This window comes from Myxine glutinosa, chromosome 6 (assembly GCF_964187855.1).
Source record: "Myxine glutinosa chromosome 6, kmMyxGlut1.1, whole genome shotgun sequence".
In the NCBI taxonomy this organism is placed as follows: domain Eukaryota; kingdom Metazoa; phylum Chordata; class Myxini; order Myxiniformes; family Myxinidae; genus Myxine; species Myxine glutinosa.
The window spans coordinates 101,321,558-101,335,947 of NC_136266.1; the positions used below are offsets into that span (position 1 = coordinate 101,321,558).

Here is a 14,390-nt window from a genome sequence, read left to right on the forward strand (position 1 = left end):
GAGCCAAAATCGAATTGGCTTGTTCTCGTCACCGAACCAACTCATCCACATAGTTTTGGCATAATCTGTAAACAACTTTTTGAAATATCATGCTATATATTGTTTTTTGCCCTTTCATTCAATGGTGAAGAATCACTTAGAAAAATAAAACATTATCTGATCCGGATCCAAAACTTCACCAAAATTGAATCAATTACTCCTTGTCACACACCCAATCTGTCCACCAAATTTCATCCGAATCCGTGCACAACTTTTTAGATATACTGTTCACAAAGAAACAGACAGACCATGGTGAAAATATAACCTCCATCCACCTTCGGTGGAGGAAGTAAATAATAACGAAATACAAAAAATGGTGAAATTTATGTAGGTGTACCTCAGCTTCTTTCTCTTGGAGGATTTTTTCTCTGTCTGCATCTCCCGCTCCCTCTTTACCAGCACTGTGGAATAACAGAAAATCAATATAATACAAAATAATATTAAAACGATTCAAGTCTGACCAGATCATGAACCATACTCTATATACTACACAGAGCACCAGTGCTGCCGAAGCAGTTTCTATGTCTAGAGTTACAATCCTGGATGGGTCACCATTCCCACACAGACTATTCAAGTACAACTAGTTGGGGGGTGAAAATAAAATCCAACTAGAAAATAGAATACTGTAGCGGCTACCGCTGGGTTTTCACAATCGCCTTGCACCTATCAAGGACGCGGAGCGATCACCATGCCGGGCTCGTCCAGGACGCCCGGGCAGGCTCGCCCTCAACTTGCCAGGCCGCAGCCAGGACGCTGGGCCACGCCCCCTCTCGCCTTTCCTGGGCAAACGCTCCGGGATAATATGTATATATATTGCTGCCCGATAAACGGGCTTTTCAGAGTGCCTGAGTGTTTGGTTTGATTAAAGCAACTCGGATGAATTCCAGCTTTTTGTCGCGTCCATTCTTCCGATCGACGTGGGAGCCCCAGCTCCTTCATTGGTGACCTACCGACATGGACACGGCAGTCGCCCTTAAACTGCCTACCTTCTGGGAGGCTCACGCGGCGGTTTGGTTCGCACAGGCGGATTCCCTGTTCGCCCTGTGAGGCATCACGGCCGACGACACCCGCTTCCACCATGTGGTAGCAGCGCTCGGTTCGGCCACCGCGGCCCGCGCCCTGAGCCTCCTCGAGAGCCCGCCAGCCGCTGACAAATACGGCGCGATTAAGAAGCTTCTCCTCGATGCTTTCGCCCTCCCATCGGCGGAGCGCGCACGGCGCCTGCTCGAACTGCCCCGAGCTCGGCGACACGCGCCCTTCCGAGCGAATGGACTACATGCTTTCACTGCTCGGCGAGCACTCTCCGGCATTCCTGTTCCGGGAGCTGTTCCTCCGTCAGCTGCCTAACCCGGTACGCCTCGCCCTGGCAAGCACGACGATCACAGATCCCCGGGCCCTTGCCAGAGAAGCCGACAAGATCTCCGCCGCAGGTCAGCGCATCGCAGCCGCGACATGGGACCCACCGCCGTCCGACGCAACACCCATGGCGCCTGAGCACCCGGCACGGTCGACGACCGAACTGCCGACGCAATTGGCGGCCGCTACACCGAGCCGACCACCTCCAGCACGACGACCGGGGCCTCCACCTGACCAAGCGTGGTGTTACTATCATGCCAGGTTCGGACAGAAGGCCAGGACATGCCGACCCCCGTGCACCTTCGGCAGGCCGAGAAACGGCCGGGCCGGCGTTCATTACCAGCCATGAGCGCCGGCCACACGGGCAACTTACTGTTCATCACGGATAAAGCGTCCGGACGGCGCTTCCTGTGCGACACCGGCGCCCAACTGAGCATCATACCCGCCTCTGACCAGGACAGGCAGTCCGCGGTTTGCGGCCCCTCCTTGGTTGCGGCCAACGGATCGACCATCCGCACCTTCGGCCCGCGCAACGTCACCCTCTGCTTCGGCGGCCAACGCTTTGCTTGGACGTTTGTAACCGCAAACGTGCCCATGGCTCTGCTAGGCGCCGACTTCCTCTGCGCACACGGACTGCTGGTGGACGTCCAACGGCGTCGTTTAATCAACGCCGAAACCTTCAGCTCCCTGTTATGCACATTGAGCAGCTCCGCGCCGACCGAGCTGGCATGCGCCGTCTCGGCGGCGAACGAGTTTGCTCGCCTGCTCACGGAGTTCCCGGCCCTCACGCGGCCGACGTTTTCGGCCGGCGCAGTACGGCATGGGATCGAGCACCACATACCAACCACCACATCACGGGCCCGCCGGTCTACGCCAGGGCCCGCCGCCTCGACCCAGCCAAGCTCGCCGTGGCGAAGGCCGAATTCGACGCGTTGGAGAACCTCGGCATCGTGCGGCGCTCCGATAGCGCGTGGGCCTCGCCACTGCACATCGTGCCAAAGCCGGGGGGTGGATGGCGCCCGTGTGGCGACTACCGCCGTCTCAATGACGCTACCACCCCCGACAGGTACCCGATCCCGCATATCCAAGACTTCTCCGCCCGTCTGGCGGGACGGGTCATTTTTTCGAAAATTGATCTCATACGGGGATATCACCAGGTACCTGTCAGGGCGGCCGACGTCCCTTCCCTAAAACGGCAGTCATCACGCCGTTCGGCTTATTCGAATTCTTGCGGATGCCGTTTGGTCTCAAGAACGCGGCTCAGGCGTTCCAGCGCTTGATGGACGGCGTGCTGCGTGACCTGCCGTTCCTTTTCATTTACCTGGACGACATCCTCGTCGCCAGCACGTCCCGGGCCGAGCACCACCTCCACCTCCGAACACTGTTCGGGCGCCTCAGCGAGCACGGCCTCATCGTCAACCCGGCCAAATGCCACTTCGGCACGACGGCCGTTGATTTTTTGGGCCGCCACATCACCAAGAACGGGGCCGTGCCGCTGCCAACCAAGGTCGAGGCCATCACCACGTTCCCGCGTCCCCGCACCATAAAGGCCCTGCAGGAATTCCTGGGAATGGTGAATTTTTATCACCGCTTCGTGCCCCGCGCTGCTCAACTCATGCGGCCCCTCTACGAAGCCCTCCGGGGCAAGCCGGCCAAGCACGACATCGCCTGGTCCGCAGCAATGGATGCGGCCTTCCAAAGCTCAAAGCGGGCCCTCGCCGACGCAACACTGCTCGCTCACCCGGTGCTCAACGCTCCCATCGCCCTCACCACGGATGCCTCCGACTACGCGGTGGGCGCCGTACATGAGCAATGGGTGAACGGGGTTTGGCAGCCACTCGCTTTTTTCAGCCGGCAGCTCCGGCCGAACGAGCTCAAATACAGCACGTTTGACCGGGAGCTCCTCGGTCTACACCTGGCCGTCCGCCATTTCCGCCACCTCCTGGAGGGCCGACCTTTCACGGCGTTCGTCGACCACAAGCCGTTGGTTTACGCCATGGCCAAGGTCACGGAGCCGTGGTCGGCCCGCCAACAGCGCCACCTCTCCGCCGTATCAGAGTTTACCACGGACATCCGGCACGTCGCCGGCAAAAACAACGCCGTGGCCGACTGTCTTTCCCGGGCCAGCGCGAACGCGGTCCACCTGGGCGTGGACTTTGCGCTTATGGCGGCGGACCAAACCACCGACACCACGGTGCAAGCCCTCCGGGCGGCGGACACGGGCCTCCGCCTGGCCGACATCCCCTTCGCGGACACTGTCCTGCTCTGCGACGTCTCCCAAGGCCAGCCTCGCCCCATCGTGCCCGTCACCTGGTAACGCCGCATCTTCGCCTCCCTCCACGGCCTTTCCCACCCGGGCCGGAAAGCTTCCCAGAAGCTGGTGTCGGCGCGATTCGTCTGGCACGGCCTTCGTCGGGACGTCCGCGATTGGACCAGCACCTGCACGGCCTGCCAACGGGCCAAGGTCCACCGACACACCCAGGCCCCGCTGGCACCTTTCACCGTGCCCGAACGACGTTTCGACCACGTCAACGTGGATCTGGTGGGCCCCCTCCCCCCGTCACGGGGGTTCACACACCTGCTCACCATGGTGGACAGGACCACCAGGTGGCCGGAGGCCGTTCCCCTCGTCTCCACCACCACCGCCGACGTGGCGCAGGCTTTCATCGCCACCTGGGTCGCCTGCTTCGGCGCACCGGCGGACATCTCGTCAGACCGCGGACCACAGTTCACCTCCGAGCTGTGGGGCGCGGTCGCCCGCAACCTGGGGGTCAAGCTCCACCGTACTACGGCCTACCACCCCCAAGCAAACGGGTTGTGCGAGCGATTCCACCGCTCCATGAAGGCCGCGCTCATGGCCGGCCTTCAAGACGGCGGTTGGGCCGACCGGCTGCCGTGGGTCCTTTTGGGCCTCCGCACGGCCCCCAAGGAGGACCTCCAGGCATCCACCGACGAGCTGGTCTATGGCCAGGCGCTACGCGTCCCGGACGAATTCGTGCCCGACGCTACCAGTCCCTGGTCCGCAGCTCACCAGCGCTCGGACCTCCAGGAGGCCGCCCGACGGTTTGCCCCCGTGCCAACATCCCACCACGGTGACCCCCAGTCCTACGTCCCCCCAGCACTTCGCACAGCGGAGTATGTTTTTGTGCGTCACGACGCACATCGGGGGCCACTCCGGCCGCCGTACGACGGGCCCTTCCGGGTGCTGCGACGGGACGACAAGTCGTTCGTCATCGACATCGGCGGCAGGTCGGACCGGATTGCGGTGGACCGCCTCAAGCCGGCGCACGTGGACGTCGACCACCCACCACGGGTGGCCCTTCCGCCACGGCGAGGCCGCCCCCCGTCCACGGTGCCCCCCACTCGACCGCCCACCACCACACCGGACCCCCTCCCACGACCCGCCAGGGGTCGCTTCGGCCGGGTCATCAGGACCCCCCTCAAATTGACCCTGCCGGTGCAAGTCGATTCTGGGGGGACGTGTGTAGCGGCTACCGCTGGGTTTTCACAATCGCCTTGCACCTATCAAGGACGCGGAGCGATCACCATGCCGGGCTCGTCCAGGACGCCCGGGCAGGCCCGCGCTCAACTTGCCAGGCCTCGGTCGGGACGCTGGGCCACGCCCCCTCTCGCCTTTCCTGGGCAAACGCTCCGGGATAATATGTATATATATTGCTGCCCGATAAACGGGCTTTTCAGAGTGCCTGAGTGTTTGGTTTGATTAAAGCAACTCGGATGAATTCCAGCTTTTTGTCGCGTCCATTCTTCCGATCGACGTGGGAGCCCCAGCTCCTTCAATACGACGCAAATGCATCGGTGGATATGCTCCCACCCGCATTAGATGCAAACCCACTGTCACGTTTGATCTCAATTAAAAGTCACGTGAGAGAAAGCATGAGAGAGAAGAGATAAGTAGAAGTGAGACATCAAATACTTCAAACTTGAGTTATGGTCTGCAAAATGACTTTCAAAAGGCAATGACATGTATATATATATATATATATATATATATATATATATATATATATATATATATATATATATATATATATATATATATATATATATATATATATATATATATATACAGTGGAACCTTGACTTACGAGTTTAATTCGTTCTGTGACCGAGCTCGTAACTCAAATTGCTCGTTTCTCAAATCAAATTTCCCCATTAAAATGCATTGAAATGCTATTAATCCGTTCCAGCCCGCCAAAAACCACACCAATTTTTTTTTAAATATACAGTATATATAAAAATATCTCGCGCTTTATATTTCACCTGTATGCAGCATACAAGTTGGCAGGATGGCCTGGACTGGAGGTACGCACACTTGACTCTAAAGTCTAAACTGTCCAGCCTGGGTTTGAATCCCGACCCAGCTATAACCTGTCATGGGTGAATCACAGGCAGGGTGATTCATCAATGTGTGTACCGCTAAACTGGGCGCCCCGTTTGCGTCCCATTAGTTGTTGGATGTTAAGGATCTCACCGTGTTTTACACAAAGAGAAGGCGAGCTATCGCCGGCACTCTGAACAAGTTGTGGCCTGGCATGCTCTTCTCCTCTGCCGTTATATACGTCCTCCTCGGCACCTCGCTCATGTTTTTCGACGATTGCGTGTTTTATATCCAAGCACAAGTTTTATATAAAACACGACGATTGCGTGTTTTATATCCACAAGTTGTGGCCTGGCATGCTCTTCTCCTCTGCCGTTATATACGTCCTCCTCGACACCTCGCTCATGTTTTTCGACGATTGCGTGTTTTATATCCAAGCACATCATCCTCTTCTTCTTCTCAGTACTGTGTTTTCCACAAAGAGAAGGCGAGCTATCGCCGGCACTCTGAACAAGTTGACGGCAGAGATACTGTACTTGCACGGCAAGATAACCACGTGACCAGAACCCACCTGGTGGCGTAAACTCAAAATAACCAACATGCGAAAACAAAAATGCAGCGCTATACGGCAGAGATACTGTACTTGCACGGCAAGATAACCACGTGACCGGAACCCACCTGGTGGCGTAAACTCAAAATAACCAACATGCGAAAACAAAAATGCAGCGCTATACGGCAGAGATACTGTACTTGCACGGCAAGATAACCACGTGACCGGAACCCACCTGGTGGCGTAAACTCAAAATAACCAACATGCGAAAACAAAAATGCAGCGCTATACGGCAGAGATACTGTACTTGCACGGCAAGATAACCACGTGACCGGGTGGCGAAAGCTCGTAACTCAGATCTCGGCTCGCATCTCAAAGCAATAAACCGCCCGAGCGACGGCTCGTATCTCGAAAAACTCGTAAGTTGGGGCACTCGTAAGTCAAGGTTCCACTGTATATATATATATATATATATATATATATATATATATATATATATATATATATATATATATATATATATTTATATATATATATATATACTACATGACAAAAAGTATGCGGACACCCCTTCTATTTGGTGGATTTGGCTGTTTCAACCACACCCATCGCTGACAGGTATATATAATGAAGCACACAGCCATGCCATCTCCATAGACAAACATTGGCAGGATAATTGGCTGTACTGAAGAGCTCAGTTACTTTCGATGGGGCACAGTCATAGGATGCCACCGTTCCAACAAGTCAGTTCGTCAAATTTCTGCTCTGCTAGAGCTGCCCCTGGTCAACTGAAAGTGCTGTTATTGTGAAGTGGAAATGTCTAGGAGCAACAACAGCAAAGCCGCGAAGTGGTAGGCCACACAAGCTCACAGAATGGGACCGCTGAGTGCTGAAGCGCGTAAAAATCGTCTGTCGTCAGTTGCAACACTCACTACAGAGTTCCAAACTGCCTCTGGAAGCAAGGGCAGCACAACTGTTCGTCGGGAGCTTCATGAAATGGGTTTCCATGGCCGAGCAGCCGCACACAAGCCTCATATCACAATGCGCAATGACAAGAGTCAGCTGGAGTGGTGTAAAGCTCTCCGCCTTTGGACTCTGGAGCAGTGGAAACGTGTTCTCTGGAGTGATGAATCATGCTTCACCATCTGGCAGTCCGACGGACTAATCTGGATTTGGCGGATACCAGGAGAACACTACCTGCCCGAATGGATAGTGCCAACTGTAAAGTTTGGTGGAGGAAGAATAATGGTCTGGGGCTGTTTTTCATGGTTCGGGCTCGGCCTCTTAGTTCCAGTGAAGGAAAGTCTTAATGCTACAGCATACAATGACATTCCAGACGATTGTGTGCTTCCAACTTTGTGGTAACAGTTTGGAGAAGGCCCTTTCCTGTTTCAGCATGATACCGCCCCCGTGCACAAAGCGAAGTTCACACAGAAATGGTTTGTTGAGATCGTTGTGGAAGAACTTGACTGGCCTGCACAGAGCCCTGACCTCAACCCCATCAAACACCTTTGGGATTAATTGGAATGCCGACTGTGAGCCAGGCCTAATCGCCCAACATCAGTGCCCGACCTCACTAATGCCCTTGTGGCTGAATGGAAGCAAATCCCCACAGCAATGTTCCGACATCTAGTGGAAAGCCTTCCCAGAAGAGTGGAAGCTGTTATAGCAGAAAGGGGGGGGGGGGACCAACTCCATATTAATGCCCATGATTTTGGAATGAGATGTTCAATGTTCGGGTGTCCAAATACTTTTGGTCATGTCGTGTATATACAGTCACGTGAAAAAGTAAGTACACCCCATGTAAAGTTTTGACTTTTTCAACATATTTCAACATACAGCTATTTGATCTTCATTTCAACAATATTGATCGATAAAGGTGATATAATATAACAGATATCATGAAACATTTACATTTTGTAGTCCACTGTATAATTTAAATAAACATAAATGCAAATTTCGCATGTGGAAAAAGTAAGTACACCCTTGGCTCGAATAGGTGGTATTGCCCCCTTTGGCAGAAACAACTTCAAGTAGGCGTTTCTTATAACTGTCTACCAGTCTCTGACATCGACTGGGAGAAATTTTTGTCCACTCTTTCATGCAGAATTCTTTCAGCTGTGCGATATTTGAGGGGTTTCTTGCATGCACAGCTCGTTTCAAATCCCCCCACAACATCTCGATGGGATTTTGATCCGGGCTTTGACTTGACCATTCCAGAACCCTCCATTTCTCCCTTTTCAGCCATTCCTTGGTGGATTTACTGGTATGTTTAGGGTCATTGTCATGTTGCAAGGTCTACCTTCGGTTGAGCTTCAACTTTCCGATAGATGGCCTCACATTATCCTCAAGCACCCTCTGGTACAATGAAGAATTCATCGTGGATTCTATGATGGTGAGCTGCCCAGGCCCTGATGCAGCAAGGCTGCCCCAAACCTTAATATTTCCACCACCATGCTTTACAGTTGGTATCAGGTTCTTGTGGTCTAATGCTGTCTTTGGTTTTCGCCAAACATGTCTTCTGGTACTGTGGCCAAATAGCTCTACCTTTGACTCATCTGTCCAGAGCACATTGTTCCAGAAGGGCTGGTCTTTGCCGAGGTGTTCATTGGCAAACTTTAGTCTTGCCCTGATGTTCTTTCTGGACAGCAAAGGTTTCCTCCTGGCACACCTCCCATGTAGATCAAATTTGTGCAGCCTCTTTCTAATGGTAGAATCGTGCACTTTGACATCAACAGTGGCAAGAGCTACCTGTAGGTCCCGTGATGACATTCTGGGGTTCTTAGAGACTTCTTTCAGCATCTTGCGGTCTGCTCTCGGGCTGAACTTGCTGGGGCGGCCTGGCCTGAACAAGTTGGGAGTTGTTTGGAATCTTCTCCACTTGTCGATGATCTTCCGGACAGTCGAATGATTGATTTCAAATTGTTTGGAGATCTTTTTAAATCCCTTCCCAGACTCGTAGGCATCTATAACCTTCTTTCTGAAGGCCCCAGAGAGCTCTTTTGATCTCGGCATGGTGACGCCGCACACTTCAACAACAAAGAGCAAACCAAACTAAATGTCTGAGGTTTAAATAAGACAGGTTCCTCCAAGATCCTCTCTAACCATGTTCTAATTATTTGCACCTGAGCTGGTGCCCCTGATTCTAATTTTAGGTATTTGAAGTAGTGATAAATGTAGGGGTGTAAAAATACTTTTTCCACATGCGAAATTTGCATTTATGTTTATTTAAATTATACAATGGACTACAAAATGTAAATGTTTCATGATATTTGTTATATTATATCACCTTTATCTATCAATATTCTTGAAATGAAGATCAAATAGCTGTATGTTGAAATATGTTGAAAAAGTCAAAATTTTACATGGGGTGTCCTTCCTTTTTCACCTGACTGTATATATATATATATATATATACAGTGAAACCTTGACTTACGAGTTTAATTCGTTCTGTGACCGAGCTCGTAACTCAAATTGCTCGTATCTCAAATCAAATTTCCTCATTGAAATGCATTGAAATGCTATTAATCCGTTCCAGCCCGCCAAAAACCACACCAATTTTTTTTTAAATATACAGTATATATAAAAATATCTCGCGCTTTATATTTCACCTGTATGCAGCATACAAGTTGGCAGGATGGCCTGGACTGGAGGTACGCACACTTGACTCTAAAGTCTAAACTGTCCAGCCTGGGTTTGAATCCCGACCCAGCTATAACCTGTCATGGGTGAATCACAGGCAGGGTGATTCATCAATGTGTGTACCGCTAAACTGGGCGCCCCGTTTGCGTCCCATTAGTTGTTGGATGTTAAGGATCTCACCGTGTTTTCCACAAAGAGAAGGCGAGCTATCGCCGGCACTCTGAACAAGTTGTGGCCTGGCATGCTCTTCTCCTCTGCCGTTATATACGTCCTCCTCGGCACCTCGCTCATGTTTTTCGACGATTGCGTGTTTTATATCCAAGCACAAGTTTTATATAAAACACGACGATTGCGTGTTTTATATCCACAAGTTGTGGCCTGGCCTGCTCTTCTCCTCTGCCGTTATATACGTCCTCCTCGACACCTCGCTCATGTTTTTCGACGATTGCGTGTTTTATATCCAAGCACATCATCCTCTTCTTCTTCTCAGTACCGTGTTTTCCACAAAGAGAAGGCGAGCTATCGCCGGCATTCTGAACAAGTTGTGGCCTGGCATGCTCTTCTCCTCTGCCGTTATATACGTCCTCCTCGGCACCTCGCTCATGTTTTTCGACGATTGCGTGTTTTATATCCAAGCACAAGTTTTATATAAAACACGACGATTGCGTGTTTTATATCCACAAGTTGTGGCCTGGCATGCTCTTCTCCTCTGCCGTTATATACGTCCTCCTCGACACCTCGCTCATGTTTTTCGACGATTGCGTGTTTTATATCCAAGCACATCATCCTCTTCTTCTTCTCAGTACTGTGTTTTCCACAAAGAGAAGGCGAGCTATCGCCGGCACTCTGAACAAGTTGTGGCCTGGCATGCTTTGGCTTTGACAGGCCCCTCCGTTTTGGGAGAGGGGAGGAAGGGAAGGACGAAAAAATTTCCCATGCAAAGATTGCTTCATAACCTCAGTGTTGCACAGTTAAAAAAGGAAATTGTAATACCCTCTGCCACCATCACCAGGTGGCGCTACATGGTCCACATTTACATAGAGAATTTACACCCATCCCCTACCCCTCCGGCTCCGCACACTCCTGCGTGAGGCTGTGGCCCCTGAATGAGCTATAAAAGTGTTTATAGCTGGAGTACCTGGCGTTGCTCAAGTGTAAAAGAAACATTAACATATTTGAAATGAGGGCAAATATAATGGAAAAGCAATTACATCCAAATCAATTACATCAATCACAAATGTCACATCATCATTTTACCTTTTTGGTGAATATATGCTGGTGAATGTGCCATTGATCACGTTTCTGAGTTAAGTATGATGTCGTTCAGGAAGAAGAAGAAGAAGCCTTATCATCAACTTTGACCGCTCCCGGAATTGTTTTATTGTTTAAATATCTGGTGATTGTTTTGTATTTATTTATGCGAATACATACTTGTATATAACTGTCATTAATCAAAAAGGCTTAGGCACTATAGAGCGATTTTTGAAAAAATCCCCCCCAAAAAAAAAATCAATTTTTTTTTGGCCTAAAACACTCCTACGCACTCACTGATGAACCTCTGAAAGTTTTACGAAGATACATTCAGCCATCTCTGAGGAACAATGGCGACACACAGACAGACAGACAGACCAACAGTTCTCTTATATAGTAGATGCAAGTTGTATTGAAAGGTACAACCTTAAGTATTACCCACGACTAAAATTCCCAGTGCTAACAGGTCCCCAAACTCCTGCACATACTGACAGGAGAGCTAAAGGTAGAGCAAGTGTAGGTGATGACTGCCGTGCTACTTGCTGTAGTCTCTCAGAGCGGAAGGACTCATAAAGTGAGTCATGAGTAACTTCTTGCAGATCTTGCATGTGAGTACTGCAAGAAAAGAGAGGGGCAAGAGCATTACTAAGTGGTATAGCTGTATTTTGCCATGGCTTCCTCTTTCTCTGATCAAAGTAATGTTGCCATTAATGGAGAAGGTTCACACCAATATCAACAACAACCTCTGCTCTGATAGGAGGAAGAAGCCATAAAGCATTCCAAATTAAGGGTTCATTTTGTCTCTAGTTTTGTGGCTTCGAGCGCATCAATTAATTTTGGATTAATGCCACAATGCACTCCTTCTTCAGAGCAAGTGCAAGTTTAATGATAGGTTGTGTATGGTGAATTATATCCTGCCCAACTCTGGCACCCAACTCTGGCCCAACTTAGTTTGATTTGGGTCCTCAATATTGCAGGATTGCAGGATATAATTCACCATATTTCAGATTTTCTTAAGACTAGGAAATAAAAAAGATGAGCAGGAAGTGACTGGAGCTTACACAAGCATGGCCCGGAGCAGCAGGAAGTCATTATGCTGTTGGTTTTCAACCTCGGCAATGCCCCAGGGGTACGATCGCCCATGTGCCTTCCGACCACGCAACTCAACCGTGTCTCCAGCACCAATCACAGCAAAGGGTACACTGGCCTGGTGTACCACATCATCAGCATCTCTTTGAACTCCTTAAATATGCCAATCCCTTTCTCCAGCAGTAGATTCTCCTATCACTGATCACAGTTAAAAATACGTCCACTTGGGATACCTTGATATATCAAACAGTACTACCTATGATACACAACAATGCAAAACGATCTCCATCTGGGTACAACAACAAATAATACTCAAGTGACCAATACCCTCATCAAACATTCTTTACTTGGTTTTTATGGGACTAGCCTGAAATTGCAAATAAAATATGAGATGCACCTTCAGATTATTGTTTTTCCCAGAAGTCAAGGTTCATTGAGTTGCTAAATGAGAGACAGCAGGGCAGGTTGATAGACTAACAGAGGCAGTGTGGAACAGGTGGTCAAAAACACACAAAAACATATTACAATACAGTATGTGAAGAGGAATGGCAGGTAGGAAAAGGGATTATGAGGAAAAAGAAAGTAGAAGAGAAAGGGAGTATTATATGAGTTAGCCAATTCATTAGCTTTTTTTTTTTTTACTGATATAAGTCTTATGGAGGATGGTGTATATATTGTTACACACTAATTACCTCCACCACCGAAGGTAGACAGAGGTTAGGTATTCACCCCTGTTTGTTTGTCTGTCTGCTTGTGAGCAGGATATCTCAAAAAGTTGTGGATGTATTCAGACGAAACTGTGGAAAAGTTTGGTGTGTGACAAGGACTAATTCATTCGATTTTGGTGAAGATCCGAATCCGAAAACGGATACAAGAATTTTTAAGTCATTCTTAACCATTGAGAGATAGGGCCAAAAACGATATATAGCACGATATCTAAAAAAAAGTTGTGGACGAGTTATGACAAAACTTGGTGGATAAGTTGGGTAGGAGACAAGAACAAGCCAATTCGATTTTGGTTAAGATCCGGATGCAGATCTGGTCTTACGACAACCCTGGCCAAGACGATATCCAATGCTCTTAATCTGTCAAATTACATAATTTAGAGCTCACCATATTAATTACAGTATAAAGAAGAAAATAAAGTATATAGGTTTACAAGAGTATTCAACCAAATGACAGAATAAAAAAAAAAAATAACCATTATAATTACTGCAGTAATTATAATGCTATGGACGAACAGGTGAAGCTAAAGAACAATAGTCCGGCAGCTAAGCTAAATATAGCATAACAATTGTGCATTTTGTGAGGAAAGCACCAAATTTGGCACACTAGTAGACTATCATATTATGAAAAGATCTGGATATTGGGCCATCTCAGATTCAGAGATTTGATTTTTGCAAGATTTGCAGATTTGCAAGCTGAGATTGCAACGCCAGGGACGGCCAACTCCTTCCTGCGAGCTGCCCACGTCACCCGCACAAGAAGAGCTCATCAAATCACTGCAGCGGCACTGCACATCCTGCAACACCGTGCGTATGAACGCCACGGTATGACATATGCTGATGATGCAGAAGACCTGCCTGAGTTCGAAGACGGGTGTCACCAAAGAGGAGAAGACATTCCCAACTTTCAGTACTGGGCAACTGTGCTGGAACTAGAGATGTTGGTACTGGTCTACGTGCGTTCTCTGCGGCAGGCTTCATTCACGATGTACCTTGATGCCCTGACGGAACTGGTCCCATGGTTCCATGCCTTAGACCACACACACTATGCCAGGTGGGTCCCTGTTCACCTGAGGGACATGGTTGCACTCCCAATGAAGCACCCAGATGTAGCCAGAGAATTCAGGGCTGGCAACTTCACTGTACAGAAGACGAAGAAGGTGTTCTCTTCGATCCCAATCGAATCGAAATCTTGCAAAAATCAAATCTCTGAATCTGAGATGGCCCAATATCCAGATCTTTTCATAATATGATAGTCTACTAGTGTGCCAAATTTGGTGTTTCCTCACAAAATGCACAATTGTTATGCTAAGTTGCCCCACTACAAGGGGAAAAGTTAAAATCAAATGGTGAAAGAAACTGGCAGTCTGTGTTGTTCTTAGTTCTGTGAATTTTCATT

The 14,390-nt window shown here is 49.4% G+C and overlaps 1 protein-coding gene across 5 annotated transcripts in view; it reads right to left on the reverse strand.

Moving 5' to 3' along the window:
• The window catches only part of LOC137430107 (septin-2), a 106,267-nt gene that overhangs the window by 21,456 nt on the left and 70,421 nt on the right, over window positions 1-14,390 (reverse strand). For 4 of the 5 annotated variants that reach the window (XM_078780257.1, XM_078780258.1, XM_078780259.1 and 1 more), the window contains exons 9-11: window positions 12,239-12,384; window positions 11,670-11,792; window positions 377-440 (exon numbers count right to left, since the gene is read on the reverse strand). In XM_078780257.1, the coding sequence (XP_078636383.1) occupies window positions 377-440; window positions 11,670-11,792; window positions 12,239-12,384 (333 nt within the window). The remainder of the gene's footprint in view (window positions 1-376; window positions 441-11,669; window positions 11,793-12,238; window positions 12,385-14,390) is intronic. The other variant, XM_078780261.1, reaches the window with a different exon arrangement.